Genomic DNA, 22,629 nt, shown 5'->3' on the forward strand with positions numbered 1-22,629 from the left:
TTGCGTTATCCACCTGTTCTGGGATTCCTGCATTTCTTCTAGAAATGCCTGCTGATCAGCCGACCAAGTCCTCAAAACCTGATTTTGATTTGGCTCCTGTTAAAAACATACAATTTAAGTGGGTCTTCTTTACAGTGGGCACTGCCCCCAGCCCGCACGATGCTGTCCTCATCATCTATTCGTTATGGGGTTGGATTTGTCTGTGCATGTTTTTTTTAATCTCATAGATTCTGTTACCATTGCCAAGCATTGTGGTACTGAGAGACTGCAACGTTCTGAAGTAAAAAAAAATCATAATTTGTGTTCTACTGAAAGTCAACTACATCTTGGATGCCCTGGGGGTTAAGCAGACAATGTAATGTTATTACCTGTTTAAATGGTGTAGGGGCATATTGTTTTCTAATGTTCAGAGTTAATATGTGTTGCTTGGTTATGGTTGTGTTTGTTATATTTTGCTTTAAATTCTTAATAATCTGCTTCCATATAGATCCTCGCCTCAATTGCACTTCCTTGTCCACAGCAAAATGATACAAGATCTTATTGACATAGACCCTTAATGCCTGAGTATGTACATTATTTTATGTACAACTTTGTGAATGGTCTTCTCCTGGAGGACTAGTGATAGAGACTTTACCTCCAAACCCCCACAGAAACACACCTATACCAATCAAGGTCTTACAAGGCAAACTAGAGACTCCCAGGCAGGTGTGTTGAGACAAGTTGGAGTAAAGTTGGCCATCCAGGACCAATTTTGGACACCCCTGACCTGCACAGCTAGCAGTTTGGCTATTGTCCTGTGACCATATATAATCTGTTTAGTGTTTCAGATAGGATCTTAAGTCCTAAGCCTGTTTAGGGTTTAATTTAAGACAGAAGTCAGATGTCAGATAGAGCTTTATTGCCAAGTTTTTAGACACACAAGGAATTTGACTTAGCAACAGGAGCTTCTGGTGCAAAAAGCATAAATAGTGCAAATATAGGCTGCATGATAGTACACAGGAATTTCATAAAAAATGTAACACTGTTAAAAGAAAAACAGAAAAGTATATATTGTATTATATTGCATTAAGGCACAGAATAGATGGATTACTCTTTAACTAATCAATGTACTTGAATGTAACTGGATTACAGACAGTATTGGGAGGGTTACTTTGGAAATGAAACAGGTAAAAGATTACGAGTTACCCTATTTAAAAAAAGTGGTGTAATTATTCCAATAACTTTTTTAATGTTACTGATTACATTTGATTACTTTCCTAATTACATTATAGTGTCCATTTTTTTGTAATACTCACAATGCAAATTGTTGTTGTTATATACCGTATAGCAGTACTCAACACTGATTACTGCCAGACATTCAAAATCCTTCATCACTTAAGTTAAGATTGTAATAATTTAATTTTAAAGCACAGCCACCACAAAAATCAGACTTTAGTCAGTTTTCTTTTTCTTTTTGAGATTGTTGTATGTGTCCCTGAGCTACCACTCCGACCGGCTTAACTTCAATTAAACGCACACTGTGTAATGTTAATGAACAGTTATTTGATAATGATCACTGATATAACATTATGCTCTATTTGTAAAGTAAGCTATTAGGAGTGATAAGAGAGCATTCTTCTTGCGCTACGTGCAGCTGAATCAACCGCACACTTATCACAGCTGATGAAAACATTAACCTTAGAAATAAATGAATGTGAACATTGAGATTACGCCACCAAATATGGTGAAACCCGGTTGAAAGGCATACAAACATGAATGGTTATTACATTTAAAGGGCACCTATTATTACCCTTTGTACAAGATGGTCTTGGGTGTCCCCAGAATGTGTAAGTGAAGTTTCAGCTCATAATACTCCACAGATCATTTATCATAACATGTAGGATTGCCAACTTCAGAAAAGGAAAATACAGGACAATTGCATATATGTTATTTAAAATGCATTTCCTAATAATGTGCTAGTTAACAAGTTCTGCAATCAATGTGGCTGAAGTTTCAGAGCATTTCTCACCACAGGGAAGAGAGGGTTGGGGTTAGCAGAGCTCGTTAGCATTTAAATGGGTCTCTGTAGATATAGCTGGTTTTGACAAGGTAAAAGGGCATTGTTTTATACTACCATTGGAAAATTTTACTTTTCATCACGACCCTAAAGAATCGTATCAATTTGTGGAAAATGGACATGCAATGACCCCTTTAAAAATAAGGAGTGGGTGGATTTTAATCATTGTAGTGTGGTTGTGTTCACACACTACCAACACATATTTATGTCCAAACACCATGTAAAAGTGTTTTTTGCGTAATAGGTGCCCTTTAAACCTATTCTGTGTCCTTAGAGAGAACAGAAACACTTTTGTAAAAGCTACTGATAATATGCTTAACATTTCACTCCAGTGTACACATGACACGTTGTTTAAACTTGTTGTGGTTGCTCATTTTGAAATTAATTAGGCAGACTATACGATATGCACAGCGATATAGATTAACAGAGCATTCAATTATCTTATATGTTGATTTCAGATGCTTTCTGAAGAATGCTGCAACTGCTATAGCAAAGTATTTGAATTTTGAGCAGCGAGCTCATTGGCTGCCTTTACAAAAAAAGAACCAATCGGTGGCACCGTGTGATAATGACGTCATTATGTCAGATTGAGTTTGACCTATTGGACTGTGCCATCAGTTTCATGACCAAACTTTGGATATAAAATACTTTTGTAATAATTTTCCTAAGTAACTGTAATTTAATTACACGTTTTTTTTTCTCAGTACCTGTAACAGTTTAGTTACATTTATGTTGCAATTAAATTGAACAAGAGTATATACAGAAACTGATTAATACAATAACTGATAAATACATTTTACAGACAAAAATTTCAGAAATGTTACTTTAGTTCATATTCAGAATCAGGACATTGATCCTGACTCTCCAGCTTAGAGTTAGTACAGACAGTCACCTCAGTGTATTCTTTTAGATTTTGTTTTCTTTCATCACTTTTACAACAAGTGCCGAGGAAGGTGAGGAACACGGGTATGAATACGATGCCATGGACGGCCCCAAACAGAATGACTAAGAACATGATTTTAAAGAATGTCCTAAAGATGTAGCTCTTGGCAGCTGCGAGCACCACCACACCTGCGATAGTGGACATGGCACCCTGAATGATCGGATAGCCTAATTTATTAACGGCATCCGTAACTTTCTCATTTGCGGAGGATTTTTCACTTGACACAAAAGCATAAGATATGTGAGCAGAGAAGTCCACAGAAAACCCGATACAGATAACAAGGTTAATCATAGACACAGAGTCTAAACTAACATCCCATAATGCCATGAAACCGGCCACACCCACGATGACAGATGCGATAGAAAAGGTCACCCAAAGAGAGCAAAGAGGGTTTGGGATCAGCAGGAGTGAAATAACTAACATCGCACATGTAGCAACTACTATATTTTGGATTGTATTACTGATGATGACGGCATATTGGTCGAAATAGATGAACGCAGGGTGGTAGACAATCAGAACAACTGGTGGCTGCAAATTCCCACATTCGACTGCAGTTTCTCTAAACGCATTCAGCATGTTCTTCTCATCGATCGCTGTGCTGATGTTCACCGTTTGAATGAACACACGTGATGCATGAATTTGATTGTTAGTGAAATTAAGATCTTGTCTAAAACCAGACCGATTAAGAAATGCAGTTAAATGGCTTTTGAATTCCACTTCATTGTCTAAATTGAAACCAGCATGCAGTCCAAACTGCATGTATGCACTCAGCCAAGAAATAGGTGGAATATCTGAATCTGCCATTGTCAGATTTTGAAAATTTTCCAAACACAAGTCAAGACTTTTACGAGCAGTTGGGTTCCAGTACTGAAAATGCTCATCCTTTATAACTAACATGACATTAGGACCAAAATTAAAGAAGAATTCATCATCATTGTCATAGTAATCACCAACATATGAACCGTCTGCCGCTAAATGTTTCAGATCTAGACCTTCCTGTATATGGAAGCATCCATAGATACTGACTGCCAAATAGCCAGCATAGATCAGACACACGAGCATCTTAACCCACACTCTTGTCAGAAAAGGTCCATAATACTTTTTAAAGAATGAATCCACTGGCATTTCAAATTCCTTATGTGTGACTTTATCATACGCCCCACCAGCACAACAAACATTATCATCACCGGTGGCTTCTGGGACTTTCATGCAGGTCAGCCAGTGCCTGTTGCCTTTCTCTCGTTTTCCATTCAGTGCAAGACACGCGCCAAAGAAGGTGACGTTGAAGATGTAGCAGAACAGAAGAGCTGTGCTGGTGTACATACAGAAAGACTGAACCGAGCGGAACGGAGTGAGGAGACCGATGTAGAAAGCCAGCACATCAGTCAGTGTGGTGATTGTGATGGACACAGCGGCCTCCTTATACGTTTCTGCTAAGCGAACCTCAACGTCTTTATCAACTTCAGTCTTCTGCCAGCTGGAGATCATAATGAACATATCATCAACACCAACACCTGTAGGAAAGCAAAGACTGTGAGCCTAGAAACATCAGCTGTGGGATGCCTTTTAGGTGAAAGAAAAGAATGACACATAGGCTAGCCACACAATTGAAGATTTTAAGGCCGATTTACACTTGAACAATCGGGGGGAGTGTCCCGATTCAAGGCTTGTCACAAACCAATTTTTGTTAAAAAAAATCCTCTATTGTGTTGGGTCATTACGATTTTTTTTATTTGTTCCCAATCGAGACGGAGCATCCCCAAACTCAAACTGTAAATATCAAACTTGAGTCTCTGTGAGATCTCATATCACTGTGAAACTAGGGCTGCACGATGTGTTGTTTAAGCATCGATATCGCGATGTACAAATCCACGATAGTCACATCGCTGGATGTGCGATGTAGGCTGTCGTAGTTGGTCCGTTATTCATTAACTGTATGGCCCAAAGAGCGCGCGCGCGCGAGAGAGAGAGAGAGAGAAAGAGAGAGAGCGCGAGCGCGCGACCAGCGACACACTAGATGGGTGGCGCAAGAGTCTCAGCTGCGTGGCGTGTCCGTTTTTAATTCGGCTCCCACGTTAACAGGTTAGAGCTTGCAGACTGCCTGCATGAGACGCGCGTTGGCGCGGAAAACACATGCATGCTAGAAATAGACCTGACGCCTATTTATATTGCACCTGTCACCGGCCTGAGAGAGAGAGCGCGCAAGGCTGCAAGGCAAAGCCCCGGCTGCACGCTCAATGTCTTCAAACAACATGAGCCTGTCTTGCTCTCTCTCCCTCATGCATATTAATCAATTGACACGATGGTGTCGATGTTTAAATCAAATGAGAATGTAAGTTTGCTCACCCCATTTTTGTTTGTAAGAATATTTTTTTATTTCATATCGCAATATATATCGCCGAAAAATAAAATATCGCAATGTAAATTTTTCCAAATATCGTGCAGCCCTATGTGAAACAATCAACAAGTGTGTGGTCTCGTGGTCTGGTTGAATTGTCTAGTGTGCACATTCAGAGGATTATAAGGCTAAAAACTGGATGAAACTGTCTTCATGTCTGTGGTCTATGATTGTGATTTAAAAGAGTTAAGATTTGAAAATCATCTAGTGTGTCCCAGGCCTTACCAAGAATCAGAAAGGGGGCTGAAGCCACGGTCATGGCAAACGGCATCCCACAGAAAAGCAGCAGTCCAAAGCTGGCCAATACCGCCAAACCAGCGGAGATGACACCGAATGTTGCCACCCACACCTTCGTCCTGACACAATCTAACCTGTTAATGGACACAAGGGATCAATTACATAACATAATTACATAAGTGGTAGAATTAATAGTGCTTATGTGATTATTTTTAATTCTTTATACCTCAAACAAGACATAACCGAAATTGTAATGGCCAGGAAATATGTAAAAGAGAAGAGGGGGATGACAGATTTGGAATTGGTCTCCAACTCATTTTGTCTTGATACTGATGTAAAGTAAGACACATGGACCTGTGGAAAAAAAGAACTAATTCTTAAAAAATTACAACAGACATGAAAAGCAAAAAATAATATATATATATATATATATATATATATATATATAGACACACACACACACGCGTGTATTCAGTTGATTAACTCAGCAAATTTGAATTGCTGTCCTAATTATTTTGGTGCTCGACTTGTGGGAGATAATTAAAGTAATGAGGTGTTTTTACACAAACAATGGTCATTAGGTGTATATTTACATTACATTTAGCCGACACTTTTATCCAAATCTATGTGTAGATATAACTCATTATTCACAATAATTTATTCTACTTACCATTTTCTGTTCTGTGTTGTTTGAGAGGAGTTTTAGAAAGCCATTAAGCCAGACAGAGGTTTCATTTGTCTTCTGCTCATCTAGAAAATAAAAAAGCCTGACCGCTTTTGCACTGGTTATCTCTGAGCTATTTGGCTTTAGCTCTACACCACCAATACTTGCTCCCAAAAATATGCCATTATTCATAGGATATGTTATAACTGTAGAAACTACTTTAGTAGCCTTGTAATTTAAAATGTCAAAAATTGCATTTGATATGCACCTTCCCTTGGTTTTGGCACAGAGGTTCTCAAAAGTGTGCCCTATATCTAAACTTTTCACTTGTCTGTCCAACTCAATAATGTCTTTAAAAGCTGCTTCAGTAAATATATTTTTTCCATGCAAGTCTGTGATGATCAAAGAGGCATAAGTGCCTTCAGACACGAGCCGTAGCTGAGAAAACTCTTCAGACTGGGGGAAATTTTCCACCACAATCGCCCTCTCCATCTTGGCAGGTCCATTGACAGGCGTGAACTGGTCTTCAATATCATTTGCCTTCATCTCCTTAAGAAACATGAAACCAGCTCCAAGGACAGCAGCTACACATATAGCTACTAAAATAAACACACTTGGATATCTACCAACAAAACAACCAAGTTTTGCAAAGGCCAGCGCCAGAGGCCTTTCGATGCAATCCGTTTTGCACTTTGCCATCGTCTATTTTCACTTCAGCGGTCTTGTCCTTCTTCAAAGCCCCAGCAACACCCTTAGTAGAGAAGAACCTCTGGATTGTTCAGATAGTCTATGAAAACTGGTGACTACGGTAAGTGAGTAAGGGCTCGGAGAGTTGCATCAAAAAAATGTGAGCAATTGGGCTGCACAAGGTATAAGTCTGTTGGTGTGTATGTGGTCTGAAACAGATAGAAATTGTAAAAATTAGATATAAAGAATATTACAATACTTTAGTGAAATTGCTACAGTTATTAAACATTTCTTTACATAAACAAAAAACCAATTGCCTGAAATTTGCTGACAATTCCACAACTATGATAGCGCAGCATGTCAAAATAATTTTAATATAGCTAACAGATCAACATTTAACGCAATCTAGCATGTGTCTTGAGAAACTAGTATGTTACATACTACATAGATTAACAAACAACATCATATTGGGCAAATACAAACTTAGTAAATGATTGCAACATGGTGTGTTTTAAGGGTGACCCCAAATAGTTGACGAATCAATGCTTTGATTAGAGGAGCCTGATTCGACTACCAATCTAACAGTCGAATATTCGCAGGGTGTTATTGATTATGCTATTTAACTATATGGGGGAGCTCAAATGTCTGATTTCACATAGAACTACCGGTTTTCTCACAATAAGTTAATATACAGCCTATTATGATAAAGCTGTAAGAATCTGAAAAGAAAGAAGCTTCAAATTAATATTTTAAAGTGCGTGAATAAATCCACCCCAATAGATTTATGCTTCACTTTCCATAATCCGTGACCGACAGAGGAGCATCTTGGCGGATATAAAACTTTACCAAGACTCAAACTGACACAGACAGAGACTGGATTTTTCCGAACAGGTAAGGTACAAGTGATTTCAAAACATTTCAGCCAGTGTATATATACATCGTGGATATATTATTTACCTGATATAAGATGCATTTGGTTTTGAGTCAAACGCTTTATTGTAGTACTACAGTGATATCTCGGTAGCACTTTATTTTACAGTCCTGTTCCTCATTTACATACTATGTACTTATTATAGTAATTACAATAACTATGTAATAACCAGGTACTAACCCTGAACCTACCCCTAAACCTAACCCTACCCCATGTAGTTACCTTGTATTACCAGAACTTTCTTGGATAAATACACTGTAAGTACACGATAAGTACATGTTAGTACACGTACTGTAAAATAAAGTGCAACCGATATCTCTTCAGCGCACAGCGCGAGCAGGTCAAACTACAATGCAGACAGAGTTGGGTAGTAACGGATTACATGTAATCTGGATTACGTAATCAGATTCCAAAACTCAAGTACTTGTAATTAGAGTAAACTACTCTTTAAAATACTCTTAATCAGACTACAGTTACCTTTTTATGGATTACATGATTACATATTATTTATACAATGGTAATAAGTCGTTCACAAATCATTGATTCTCCTAAGTTTCTTTTATTTTTTACGTTTATATTTTTTCCTAATAAACCTACCCCTTATATACGTCCGTGATTCTTCGAGTTTTACCGGCGTAGAGGGGGAGGGGTGTCAGAATCATACTCAGAAGAATATGGAGGGGAACCTCTTTTACTGTCTATAAGGTGAACGCAGTCTTTAATCACTGGATGTTCAGACATTATTATTATTATTTTTTTAAAGACATGGCAAAATGTCACTATTCATTGTAAACTCTGCCTTCCATGGACTAATTTGCTGTCAATGGAACATTTTTGTAATGTTGTTATTGTTTGTCTTTTCCTCGTTGTTACTTTGCGCTTAAAATGGTTTGAGATGGATTGAAATGTCATCGCTGAGTGAGTTTAGTCTTTTTCAAAATTCACGTTCGCAGTGTAGCTATATTGTTTGATGTTTTTTTCATTGATACAGTCTTATTCACTTTTAGTTTTTTCTTTTTTTTAGATTAAATATTTTACCTAGTAGTGATATTGCTGTGAATTTCATGTTTTTCAATATTGGTTTTCAAAATGTACTTAAGTAAATATGCTTTAAAAAAATTTCAGTGTTACTAGCAAACTCTAACAGCAAGGTACATTAGTTTTAGCATTTTCTAGGTATTAACTGTCCATATATTGCACTTGACAAATAAGCTATTGTGGCTTTTTTGCTGAATATTTTATATATTTAAATACATTTTTTTTAAAGTACAAGATTAGGCTAACTGAATATATGTGATATCAAATAAGGGTTAGCCAAAATGTAATGTAAATGTAATCCAAAAGTAATCAGATTACGTTACCAAAAATGTGTAATCTGAGAGATTAAATTACTGAATACAACTGTTTTCATGTAATCTGTAATCAGTAACTGATTACAATTCATAAGTAATCTACCCAGCTCTGAATGCAGAATATTAATAACTATGACTGGGACTGGTATATACGTACTATTATAATGAGAAGACCATATTTTAAAAAGCTGCACATTCTTTTGTGAAGAACGCGTCCACAAAAGATGGAAATCCAAAAAGAGTTTGCATTCAAAGCCCCGCAGATATGTTAATGTGGATTCTGGCTTTTTAAAAATAGCTTATAAGTCTTAATATTAACATTATGTTGTATAAATAACAAAGCGTATTCTTAATGATAGCTTTCCTTACAATATGTATAATTCCTAAAATAAGAAATATCCCAATATATCGCCTTGCTTACAGTATCGCGAACATATCCAATTGTAACATCTATTTTGTTCAATTCAATTCAATTCAAGTTTATTTGTATAGCGCTTTTTACAAAATAAATCGTTACAAAGCAACTTTACAGAAAATTATGTTTCTACAATATTTAGTGATATGTATCATATCGCCAGATTCTTGGCAATACACAGCCCTGGTAACTGCTTTAACCCTCTGGAGTCTAAGGTTATTTTTGGGGCCTGGAGAAGTTTTGTCATGCCCTGATATTTGTGCGTTTTTCAGTTTATTATACACATCTAAATGGCTAAAGTCTAATCTCACTGTAATCAGCACAAACTGGGCTATAATAATATTTGAGCAGCATGTATGTACATGATTGTATTTTGGAAAAAAAACTTATACATGGTTAGTGAAAAACTAATTTTTTTTTTTAAATCACTTGAATAAGGCCATAAAACACATAAAGAACAATGGTTCCCGGATTTTTGAGAACTGGAGCTTGTAGCCTAGAATTTTCTTTCTAAATTATGTGAAAATCATCTGGTTTACTCACTAACAGAAAACAATATATTGATTTAAATTTTCTAAGACACTTTTTCTTGGTAAAAGTCATATGCGAGTAGGTGTCAACTATCATTGTGATTTACACCTGAGAAGACAAAGACACGCATAATGAGCCTTTCAGTCAGCTGTGTCATATTAGACCAAAAAGGAAAATTATACATTTAGTCCTGGTCCGCTTAGCAGTCACACTGGCATTTTTGATACCGTACACTGCCACCCAAACCCTGATGCACACCAAACAAGCAGAGCAAGATCACTAAAAAGATCCGGGTCTCGGTCTGCTTGTTTGGTGTGCATCAGGGTTTGGATGGCAGCGTTCACACTTACTCAAACGAACCGCACTAACAGAACAATTGCATTATATGAGAATTGAATAGAATTCACTGAATGGTTAATGAAGTAAAAATGCACTTTTTCACATTGACAAATTAAGGTGTGGTGCAGGTCATCATATAGTGTGTGACTATCATCTGAATTTTGACAAAAATACTTTTTTATTGATAAATCTAGCAAGAGTCAAGCACTGTGTTAGATTTATAACAGATTTTGTCAGACTTCGATCTAAAATATCTGGAAAAGCCAATGAGAGATTTAGAAAAATAATACATCTAATGGATGTGCACAAAAAAAAAAAAAAAAAAAAAAGAGGTCAAATCTTAAGATATTAATGATAAACATTTATGGTGAAGTAAGCCTAGAATAACTCTTGTGTCACCCCACATGACAATTTTAGGCACGAATGCAACAAATTGGTGAATATTTTGGAAATTCAAGAGTCAGTACAACACAACTTTATATTTTTAAGACCAATATTTGAAGTAAAAAAAAAAAAAAAAAAAAAAAATCAGGCTTATAAGTCAACCACCCAGGTACAAAGTAAAAGTAAACAAGTTTTGTTATTCATTAAGGCCCTACAGAGGGTTAACGCCCACCCTTTCCTCCAAAGTCTGGCTGAGGTTTTTCATGGCGTCTCCATGTGGTCCTGTTCGGTGTAGCAACTTGACTTTATTATATGCACATGAAGCCTGAAAAGTTTTTCAGATTTTTTTTTTATGAATTACATTTATGAATTTACATATTTTGGTTCTTTACATTTACATTTAATCATTTTGCATACGCTTTTATCACTTGGGGGATATATAAAGCGATTCTTCTTAAAGAGGCAGAAAGATACAGGAAGTGCTTGTAATAGTGTTAGACATTGTTCAAATAAGTGCAAGCTAGAAAAAGAAGGAATAAATAAAGAGAAAGGGTTTTTGTGTCTGTTTTTCTACAGTGAAGTCAAGTGGTTTCAAAAGAGATGCGTTTTCAGCTGTGGCTTGAAAATTGTCAGGGATTCAACATTCCTGATAGGGCTGGGAAATCATTCTTTGGAGTCTCCAAGTGTCTTTACTTTCTTTTTTTTTAAGACATCTAAAATTTACCTTGAAATAAACGTGTAGAAAATACAGTTTAGTGAGATTCACCCTTCAGTTTTTTTGGTTTGGCTGGATATGCAAGTAATGACAAAATGAACATGTTAAAAAAATAAATGGTACATTTTTATTTTCATGATAAGTGTGTGTATAATCACACAAAAAGGTTGTGATTCAATTTATCTATTGTCAGCTCTAGAAAATACAGTAGTGATAATAAAGATAAGCCCAGATTTATCAGACAAAATGCTGTTCAAAACAACGATCGCTACTATACAACATCTCATTACGAAATAAAACAGTATTAACACATTAGCAGACAACAACAGCAGCACACGTTTCATTTCCTCTATATGTAAACATTTAAATGCCCCTGATGTGGTTTGACCCCAGGATACATTTTCGCTGGGCCACCGGTTTTGACACTAGTTACACCCCACGTTTCCATTCCAGAAACAGGGTCACTTAAAAACAGCTGGAGCGACTTTTGTTTTTGTAGATGGTTTATGACTTACAGATCCACTTATAGCGTTTTGACGAGCATTTATTTTAGGAGAGAAAACGTTTTATCGTAATCGCAAATCAAGTTTTAAGAAAGCGGAAAAAACGTTACACCCCTTTTGCGAATGTAGAAAAAATCTTCAAAAATTATTATTTTACAAACATGTGTATGATAAATCCGTTATGTGACTGTTCATGAATTGCGCCTGTCGCGCCGAGGAAACGGCTTTCAGTAAAATATATGATGTAGTGCCGAGAGGACACGGACTTACCAATAATTACGATGTTAACGGTTCTGTTCTCGGGTCTATGAAAAAGGCGTGTCATCTAAAGATGAGCTCAAACTTTTTCGTTTCGTTTTCTTCGTCTTCTTCTCTCGTAGCCTGCGGTTTGAAACCCAGCTCACGGTGCACTAGCGCCACCACAGCTGAGCTGAAAGTGAAATTCCATCGAGAGTAACTCCTCTCTTAGAAACGTGACAAGGGCTCGTGGGACAAAAAAAAAAAAAATAAAAAAAATTCCGCGCTGGCATTTTTTGCATAGACAAATATACCTAGACGCATGACTCGTCGGCAACTTCGGCATCTAAACCGTCACACAATAATAAACACAGATCTCGGGGTATTATCTTTCACAATGTAAGACTCAACAGTTGTTCCTGGATGTATTTTGGTCATTTTTAACATTATGACAGATTCATGTAAGACTATTTATAGCTATCGATATTGCTAGTTAGGTGTGAAAACTGAGACTTTATAAGAAATCACAAGTTTAAATTAATTCTTATTAAGTTTTAACTTTATATTTCAGTTTATAGGCTATCATAAACTAAATGGTGTTATGAGCACCCAGCCGGCACATGACCTTCAATGTTGAAATAAGGTCAGTTGTTTTAACAAAACATCGTTTAAAATGTTTAATGCTAAATGGTTGAAAAAGGTTAACAAACTTTTAAATTATTTAAATTAAATTATTTAATTATTTAAGATTATTATTATTTATAATTTATGAACGAGTCAGTCTATTGTTCGTTATCTGGCTCCCCAGATAGCCACTGGACGCAGTAACGGAACAGGGCCGCAACCGCAAAACGATAGAGCCGGGTCTGGCACGCATCCGCCTCACGGACTCGTTACTGAGTCCAAACGCACATCGGGCCGAAGCCGTTTCTGGTCTGTTTTTAGGGGTTGTTGCGGATATGTGCCAGCGCCGATCCAGCACCGCCTGATCATCCCGATACAGATGCGTAAAGGGTGCGTGAAACGATTCCGCCTACCGGAGCTGTGCCGGATGTGTTACGAATCCGCTTAAATCACCACTGGATTGACCTTTTGCCTTATTTTCGGCATTTTTGTCAGTTAGGGTATCATAGTCACCTAGGCATAGGCCTACATTTTTCACAGACCAGAAAAACATTTTCACTACAAGGCCTTGGCTATAAATAAAAAGCTTGACTTGATTTGATAAAGGCTAGTTTCAGTTGGAGCAATGCCCAGGCCTATAGGCTATAGCTGAAATAAATCGTTTTAATGATTAAAACGCATACTAAAACAACGTGAACAAAGTTAACAAACACAGACGTTAATTCATAGATTTAATTATAAAAAAATGAACAACAAGTCATGAACAAAATCAACTATTAACACAAAACACAGTCAACAACAAACACAGAATTAATGGAATAAAAAACACAACATGAAAAAAAAAAAACCATGCACTTAAACAAAATCACTAGGTGTCAGCTGTTGCTGTTGCTGCTCCTGCTGCTGACGAGCAAGTCTCTCCTGGCGCCCTCCACTCCTGTCCGCCGAAAGGGCAAACCACCTAATGGCATTCCTCCATACTTCAGCTTCTGTTGCTGTTGGCACTGCACCTGGAAAACAGCATTACTGATTAGGTTGAATGAGACACATTTGGGTCAGTGCTAGTCCTACATGACGACAAAACAGGCAGACGTATATTGCATTTGCTCAAAATGAAGATAGGCCCATCCTTCTAATTCGGCCTACGGTTTGTGCATTATTGATGGAGCTGTAATAATATAATAGCCTAATAATAAAAAAAAAAACTGGTCATGTAAAACTGAATAAGACAACTATATCTAACCATTGAGGTTAAGACGTAGCCCCAATTAGGCCTAATAGTAATAAAAAAAAATAAGAATAATAAAAAGATTAGTGTTGTCAAAAGACCCGGTACTTCGGTACCAAGTCAGTACAAAAAAAATGTAAAACCAACACTTTCGTAAGGTTGGTCTGGACCATTCGTAAGCTCTCTCTTAGCGTTGTTTGAGCTCAAGACTCAGCAGTCTTTAGAAACCAGCGCAGCGAAGTACAAGTCAAACTATGGTATGTTGACAATGTTGTGGCTCAACAATGATTTTGTTATTTTTTAAGACTTATAATAAATTATGTTCGCAATGGATACAGGCCTATTTATGAAGTTGACTTTATGTGGTATCAGAACTAATATGGTGGTACTTAGCCTAGGCTTTTTCGTAATGTAATTAAAGCGAATTTGCAATCATTTTTTTTGATAATTAAAATCTGGCAAACAAATTGTCTCTAAATGGCTAAGATCTATAAATGGGTAATCATGGTGGTGTCCAGTAAGCGACCAACTATGGTAGCGATCCAACGTGTCATTGTATTGAATCAAAGACGGAGACGGACACGGAGCCATTCAGTCCATGTCAATTTTTTTATTCGGCAAAACTTAAGCCCTTCTGACATTTTGCCTGACGTGGCTATATTAAAATAAAACTTCGCCTCCCAAGACAACTCATTATGGAGCTGCTGGACCTTCTCATACCTGCGCTTGCCAGGATAACGCGGCGGAATTTTGCTTTAAACCCTGAAGCCCAGCGCTAATTTTTTTTTTTTCTTTTTTTTTTTTTTTTGCTACAGAGAGATTCATCGAGGTCGTGGGAGAGAGGCTTGGTGCCCTTTTTTTACGTTGCTTCCCCATCATCAATTACAATTCTGATTGTAAAGTACCTCACCATTAATATAAAAGTGTATTATATAATTTTTATAAGTCGTTAAACCCATGTCAAGAAGCGGCACGAGTGGCACAACGGGATAAGGAGGGTGGATGATTAGCGAGGGATACCCGGTTCGTCTAACATATCGTGTGAACATATTACTGACCATTTGATCATTTAATTTATAGTCTATATTTACTTACAACTTAAACTATGTTAAAATAAATGTTTCTATAATAATTTGAGGAATATTTCATTTGCATAGAACGTGTTGTCTTTCTTAACGCTGTATTGCACCTTCGCGTGAAGTGGAAAATCGATTCCTGAGCAATCAATGCCAAATAATTCAGCACCCTCACTTTGGACAGCGCTCTTGTGACGTCGGACGTAAGAGGCAGTGTGCTAAGAAGCTTCCTAAGGGACACTTCGGGGAACACACTTAGGAACATAAACAACTTTGGTAAGATATATCTTTCGAGGTCTTCTTAGCACGCTAAGAGTGAGAGTTATCGGGAAACCGGGCCCAGAACTTTTCAGTTCATCTCAATGGACACACAGCGAACCTGTATTTGATGCTGTGTAAATTCTTTGTGAAGGCGCACGACCACTGATCTATATATATATATATATATATATATATATATATATATATATATATATATATATATATATATAACTATATTATTATATTATCTATATTATAGATCAGTGCGCACGACTCCCCGTCGCTTTACTGATAGCGCTGTTTCTCACACATGCAAAGAGAGAGAAAGAGCGAGAGTCTTACCACGCTGAATCGACACGCTATATGCAAACTATTCTTTGTTGTCTTCTCCTGTCTAAATAATGGAGTTCATTTAGAATTATTCATATTCATTTTCGAAAAAACAGAAGACATACCGGTTTCTCCGGTAGTGGGCGGAGCTAATGCGCAAATGGCAATTTCATAGTACCGTCCCTGTTTTGATTTCAGCAAATCAGTTTGACCGAACGCAGACAACGTGATTAATATTCATGAACCCCAGCAGCTCATCAATTTATAGTGCATTGTATATTGTTAGTATAATAATTCATATGATCTATTACTATATTTTTTACAGAAACCCTCAATGACCAAAAATATCTTAAGCATCACCACCAGTCTTAAGTTCAGATAAAATGACAAATATGCATTCATTAGACCTAAAAGTACATTTTAACATAAAGGCATTGTGCTAGAAATATTACTATTATTTAGTAAAATGTATGTGATACTGCTACTACTGTTGAAAAAATTTATAAAACTTTATTTTTAAAATAAATAAATCACAATATTTCTTCCATGTTTTAATTTTAATAGCAAATCCCCTTTATTTACCAAAAATAAAATATGTTTAAATTTCATAAATTAAAAGACAAAATTAAATTTTGGGGAAACTTTTTTACTGTTTTTCATAATTATATAAGTCGTAGAAAAACGTTAAACACAATTGTAAATAAGTATAAAGAATAGCATTGGTTTTATTTTTAGTGCTAAAAAGTAATTTTTGTTTCCAATTAGCATATTTTTGTGTTTTGCTTTGGTACCGAAATTGGCACCGAGAACCGTGGATTTTCACTGGTATTGGAACCGAATACTGAAATTTTGGTACCGTGACAACACTAATATACAGTACAGGCCAAAAGTTTGGACACACCTTCTCATTCAATGCGTTTTCTGTATTTTCATGACTATTTACATTGTAGATTCTCACTGGCTACTTTGAAGAAACTAGAATATAAGACATGTTTTCAGTTATTTCAAACTTTTTGTGTACATAATTCCACATGTGTTCATTAATAGCTTTGATGCATTCAGTATCAGTAAGGTAAACAGTCATGAAAATAAAGAAAATGCATTGAATGAGATGTGTCCAAACTTTTGGCCTGCACTGTATATACTATATACCTATTAGTATAACAATCAGTTTTGACTGCTAAACTCTTTTTCAGGAGTAATCTGTAAGACTTTTGAGTGAATAAATACTAATTCACTAAGGGCATTTGAAGCAATAGCCTACTTACGGCTGAGGAGGGTCCGTGATGCCATCCTGTGGAAGGCCCTCTTCTTGTTCACACCCTTCCAATTAATTTTTCGGGAAAGGGGGCAGAAAAAAACAGGTATGACAGAATGTTCCATGTCACCCTCTTCAAATCCACACCCCCAACAGCAGACAGGGTATTCACCTAGGGGCATGAAGATAGTGGTTGGATCACCGTTGCACAAGTTTTTAAACAGGTAAGCCACTTTTTTGACAGTTGTTTTTTTTTTTTTTTTACAATTAAGACGTGGGCAATTGGATGATGCTTTTATCCATAACATTCAAGTTAAATCATCTTAAAGAGCTTAGTCTAGCAAAAAAATATTACTTTAGATGAATTATATTACAGTTATATCATCATAAAGAGCTTAGTCTACTGTAGCAATAAACATTTCTTTAGATTAATTAGATTTAGTGTAAGATGAAACAAGTGTCTTGAGTACAATGAGAACATATTGAGGGAATATGCTTACAAGGGCATGTTTCTGCCTATTGTTGGCAGGGTCCGCCAGCCAGGCCTCAAAGCGGTCCAGCTCTGCATCTGATTCCAGGGGGAATTGAAATTCCCCGGACCACTCAAAGGCTGCTGGTTGGAGGCCGTTATTAACCTTGGCCATGAGCAGGTTCACAGTGGTGGTGAGTTGGGCAACCTGCTGCTTTAGGTTTTCCAAAAGCAATAGGCCATGTAGCTGAGCCGCTGAAACATTGTGAAAGTTGAAAAAAAAAAGTGTTAATCTGAAGAAAAGACTCAGGTTATTTAAACATTAAGGAAATAATACACACAATGATGGTCAATAAAATCAACCCACAGCTGCACACTATACTGTATATATATATACAGTACAGGCCAAAAGTTTGGACACACCTTCTCATTCAATGCGTTTCCTTTATTTTCATGACTATTTACATTGTAGATTCTCACTGGCTACTTTGAAGAAACTAGAATATAAAACATGTTTTCAGTTATTTCACACTTTCTGGGTACATAATTCCACATGTGTTCATTAATAGCTTTTGATGCATTCATTGAGTCATGAAAATAAATGAAACACATTGAATGATAAGGTGTGTCCAAATTTTGGCCTGTACTGTATGTATGTATATATATATATATATATATATATATATATATATATATATATATTAATCTAGATTAATCTCCCTGTAATCTTGGAATTAATCTACATTAATCTAGATTAGAATGGCTCATTTGAATTCTGCCGAAGGCATTCAAATTATGTTCAATATGTACTTGTTAGTAATGATAGAGCTGTGCTGACGGGCTTGCATCGGTTGCACTCAAACATAGTAGTTCTCCTACAGTAAACTAATTCTGCAATGCACAAGTCGCAAACAACCTTTCGCCTGTTTAACACATAATCCATCTGCAGTCTGTATGCGTTTCGTATGTGGTGCAGAAGCTTCACAGAGGACGCGCTTTTTTTGTGCTTTCACAGAGGACGCGCTTGAACTCCACTACTGATCCACGACTCTTTGGTCAACAAACACAACATTTATTCATTATTTAGATTTCAAATCATGTAAAAAAAAAAAAAAAAAATCCTTTTCATCTTTGTGACTCTATCACAGAACAGTAACAATCTTTCATAGACATTAGTTTAAACTAAATAAATATAAACAGTGTATTATTCATGGATTTGACTTCTAGATTTGTATAATAAGTTACTGAAACAAGCGGCAACACATTTAAACATAATATTTAGCCCAATTATCTTGTTAGGATATTGCAAATATTTAAAATTAAAACACACCACTGACAGAAACAATCGACTCTCGTCCCTTTTACATTTAAAGCTTTATTACAAATAATCCCACGGGTCTTAATTAACTTTGTTTTTCTGCTTCCATAAAAGTGCATAGGTATTAAGTTGCCTTGTTTATCTAAGCTCTTTTTCTTGTTTTAAACCTAGCAAAAAAGCCACGTGTTGACTGTGAAACACAGTAGGCTTTAATTTATAACATTTATTATGAAATTACTGCATTTCCGTGCCAATCCATGTTCATTTTCATCACAAACAGTGCGCTGTCACTTTAACTAAGCGCGTGCAGCACAGCAAAAATAGACTCGGTACGTAAACGATCGCTACACTGCTGCAGACACACTGCTCCTGGAACGCACTAATGCTGGAATCCGTTGCAGAAGGAGTATGTAATAAACAGGAAGTCATCATAGCTTGCGTAGTATAGACCCAGCTCCCAACCCAACTTTGAGAATAGATTAACGGCAATATATTTTTTTTATCCCGCAATAAGAGTCTCACGCAGCACGTTAACGCCGATAACGGCCCACCACTAATATATATATATATATATATATATAATATATGTGTATTCAAATCAGAAAACAAGAAAAAAGTATATATACAGGATATTTATTGTACACATGTACTTGTCACCATGTGAATAGGGGAAGCCAATATTAATGTCAAACACTGGACTCAAGTGTTGAGGTGGTGGTGGTGTTGACTGGTGCGCTGAGCTATTGATTACTAGATGACCATTGAGGGAAAATGATAACAAGAGAAGCAGACTGTCAGACAAGGAGAGAAATGAACAGGACAGAACACCACCTTTGTACTTTCATTTGTATTGTAATTTTGCTACAGAGCATGATTCCTACCATTGAAGGGGTCTGACTCCCTCCTCACATTCCAGCTTATGTCTGTATAGGTTCCCTGTCTTGTGTTGTCCAGAGACTCTTGACCCATGTCCACTGCAATGTCCGCTTTTGGATAAAGGGATAACCGTGAATCAACATATTGCAGTGGTACAAATCACTGGACTGTACATTGTTGCAGTTGGCAATCAAAACTTACAGAGGGGGGCTGGAGGGAGACTAGGAAGGGTAGCGCTAATAGGGAGAGGTTGAGGCTGAGGCCGAGACTCTGGTCTTCTTTTTGGAGTCTGCTCAGTTTCAGAGTCAGTACTGCCGTTTTCAAATCCTGGGTAACTAGTGAAGACAGAGGTCAAATTGTAATGACAAGGCAATAGCATCATTCAATGGGCAGGCATGAACAAAGGCTTTTTTTTGTACCCTAAACCCATCCCTACCCATAGCTTTTGCAGTAATACAACAATTATCTATAATGTACATACTGTGTCGCTTTTCTTCTCCTTTTTGCCATGGGGCCCTCATCCTCTGACTGGAGGACTGCCGTTCCATTTCTGTTGTAGTCCTTCAGCTTTTGCCTTGCCTTACTGAAGTCATCTACTATTATAAAAAAATAAAAAATAAAGAAAGACATATATGGAGATAATTAAGGACAAAGGAAGCTAGGCATAACTGTTGTCATAACATGGAAATACATAGAATTATAGAAACTGTTTGCTTGTTTATTTACCTTTTTCAAAGAGTGTTCTTATTTTGAAGATTTTCCAGCCAAGGCCTGGCATTTCATGCCTCTTTATGGCCTTTTGGGTTTTTTCCTCGGAAATGAATGTTGGCCAAAAACATTCATCACCTTTAACCCATGACCTCGGCACAACTTCTGTAACGTCCTCGTCGAGGAAAATTACTCCACAAAATGTCTTTTAAAAATAATTGTGTAAAATATAAGATGATTAAAAAAATACATAACTGAACTGAACTATGATTTTCAAAAATAAAGTCTAGTCCTTCATATGAAACAATGGTATAACCACCATTGCCTCATTGAAAGGGACAGCCATGCATTTTTGTGTGAAAGATGACAGTTTGGAGAATTTTATCTCATGGCTTATGTCAGCTGGTATCACAATGTTTAAAATGTCCGAATTAAAAGGATAGGTAAAAAATGTTTCAACCATCCCGTACTGTCTGTAGGCAATTACGATATCACCGTGACAGTCAATTACATTAATTATTCGACACACATTTTTGCCCATAAGAAATGTGTTGTTTCGACATGTTGTGGTCATGGTGAACCTCTCTGATATCAGTTCGTCATACTGGTGACAGATCAAGTTTGGTACTGGTATAGGGCCTCGGGCATGTTCTTTGCACAATTTGATGCGCTGGTCACTTGTAACACCACCATTTAATCCCTCGGACAGGCGTCTGATAATTTGGGCCAGGGGATTTGAGGGTTTGCGTACAAAACCCTTGAGTTTTTGCAAATAATTTTCGTATGGAAAGGATGATATAACATCCAGATTGCCAAAATGTTTTGCATCCTGTGCAAGATGGGTCAACCCATGAACATTGTACACTAGCTGATCATTTCCATACAGGCAGGCAAAATGTTCCACAAAAGCATGAAGGAGGCTGTTGGCATATTCGTTGTACTTTCTGGCAAAGAAAGGGGAGCCCAGCATTGCCATGGCTGTCGACAGCAGCAGGAAGTTTGCATATAGATCAGGGCTTAACACCTCATGCAACACCACCGGCCCTGTGTATAAGAGAAACTGACGGAACTCCGTCGCCTTCCACCTATCCACTTCGTTCAGTGCTCTTGGCCTTCTAGCAAATTCCGAAGGAATGTAGGGTCTTAAGCTTAGAAGATTTCTGGATATTCTGTCCACGTCTCTCTCTGGTAAACGGACAGTCAGAGGACCTTTCATCCACAGAAAGATAAGGCGTCTTACCACCCCCAAGCACACCAGGTGCATGTAGTCCAGTGGGACTTGGGACACCAAACCAAAATGTACATTTGTGAATGCATGAGGACCATGGTGGTGTTCCTCATCTTCCTGCCTGGCAAATGCCTCATCATACCATGTTTGGCTATTCATGAGGGGGTATGTCATGCGGTGATTGAGGTACACCCCACTCTGAATACACTTGTCACAACCATAGTAACCGTTAAAAGCCTTTGTGACTTTCACAAAGGATTTTGCCGGTGCGTCACAGATCATCGAATGAACTTTTAAAGTGAGCCTTTTCCCCTCAAATGTAAACCCCTCCTGTAATTGTGAGAGTTCATTTTCCAAATCTGTCAGATACATTTTTGATGACTCAGGTTTCTTTATACCTGAGTACATCCCGATGACTACAGGTTCTTTCATGGGTACTCCAACCAATCTACCTAAAATGGGCCACAACTGAAGACCTGAACTTTTAAAAAGTGGCAGGCCATCCACTGACATTTGAAGATGTAAACAACATCCATCGACAAGCTTGTCTTTCCACTGGGAAAGGGTATGTTTTAACGCCGCAATAATGCCAATGTAGTGGTATAGACCACCGCAGAGCTCCCTAACAGAATAATCTCTTCTTGTGTTAAGAAGAGTTCGTGCATCTTTTGGCAAGTCACATGGGTAGACCGTTAATATTGCCAAGAGAGGCGAAAGTGCAATATGGGAAATACCATATGTTAATGTAAACCTCTTCTCCTCAACGCTGAACTGGAAACAGGTGTCTTGCGTCTATTCATTTTTTACATTTAGGTAACTATCTCAACTGTAAATTGAATAATAATAATAATAATAAAAAAA

The 22,629-nt window shown here is 37.1% G+C and overlaps 2 protein-coding genes across 2 annotated transcripts; both read right to left on the minus strand.

Annotated features, from left to right (window-relative positions):
* Nucleotides 1-876: 876 nt before the first annotated feature.
* On the minus strand, nt 877-12,597 carry LOC113039832 (patched domain-containing protein 3-like). The gene is made up of 5 exons (XM_026197937.1): nt 12,426-12,597; nt 6,305-7,194; nt 5,861-5,988; nt 5,623-5,768; nt 877-4,513 (listed from the first exon to the last, which is right to left on the minus strand). The coding sequence occupies exons 2-5, from the start codon at nt 6,995-6,997 to the stop codon at nt 2,877-2,879; spliced, it is 2,604 nt and encodes an 867-aa protein (XP_026053722.1). The 5' UTR covers nt 6,998-7,194; nt 12,426-12,597; the 3' UTR covers nt 877-2,876.
* A 1,294-nt stretch (nt 12,598-13,891) lies between these two features.
* Nucleotides 13,892-21,671, minus strand: LOC113040512 (uncharacterized). The gene is made up of 7 exons (XM_026198836.1): nt 20,559-21,671; nt 20,314-20,428; nt 20,034-20,167; nt 19,838-19,942; nt 19,599-19,706; nt 17,670-17,893; nt 13,892-14,020 (listed from the first exon to the last, which is right to left on the minus strand). The coding sequence occupies exons 1-7, from the start codon at nt 20,608-20,610 to the stop codon at nt 13,892-13,894; spliced, it is 867 nt and encodes a 288-aa protein (XP_026054621.1). The 5' UTR covers nt 20,611-21,671.
* Between the last annotated feature and the right edge of the window lie 958 nt (nt 21,672-22,629).

Source organism: Carassius auratus, chromosome 22, assembly GCF_003368295.1.
Source record: "Carassius auratus strain Wakin chromosome 22, ASM336829v1, whole genome shotgun sequence".
Classification (NCBI taxonomy): domain Eukaryota; kingdom Metazoa; phylum Chordata; class Actinopteri; order Cypriniformes; family Cyprinidae; genus Carassius; species Carassius auratus.

Bases quoted from the DNA above. Each gene is read 5' to 3' on its own strand.
- LOC113039832 (XM_026197937.1), bottom strand. From the start codon at position 6,997: ATGGCAAAGTGCAAAACGGATTGCATCGAAAGGCCTCTGGCGCTGGCC. The intron at 5,989-6,304 runs GTAAGTAGAATA...TTTTTTCCACAG, and splicing joins ACAACACAGAACAGAAAATG to GTCCATGTGTCTTACTTTAC. The intron at 4,514-5,622 runs GTAAGGCCTGGG...GCTTTCCTACAG, and splicing joins AGCCCCCTTTCTGATTCTTG to GTGTTGGTGTTGATGATATG.
- LOC113040512 (XM_026198836.1), bottom strand. From the start codon at position 20,610: ATGCCAGGCCTTGGCTGGAAAATCTTCAAAATAAGAACACTCTTTGAA. The intron at 19,707-19,837 runs GTAGGAATCATG...ATGGTCATCTAG, and splicing joins GGAGTCAGACCCCTTCAATG to TAATCAATAGCTCAGCGCAC. The intron at 17,894-19,598 runs GTACAATAAATA...ACAATGTTTCAG, and splicing joins ACATGGTGACAAGTACATGT to CGGCTCAGCTACATGGCCTA.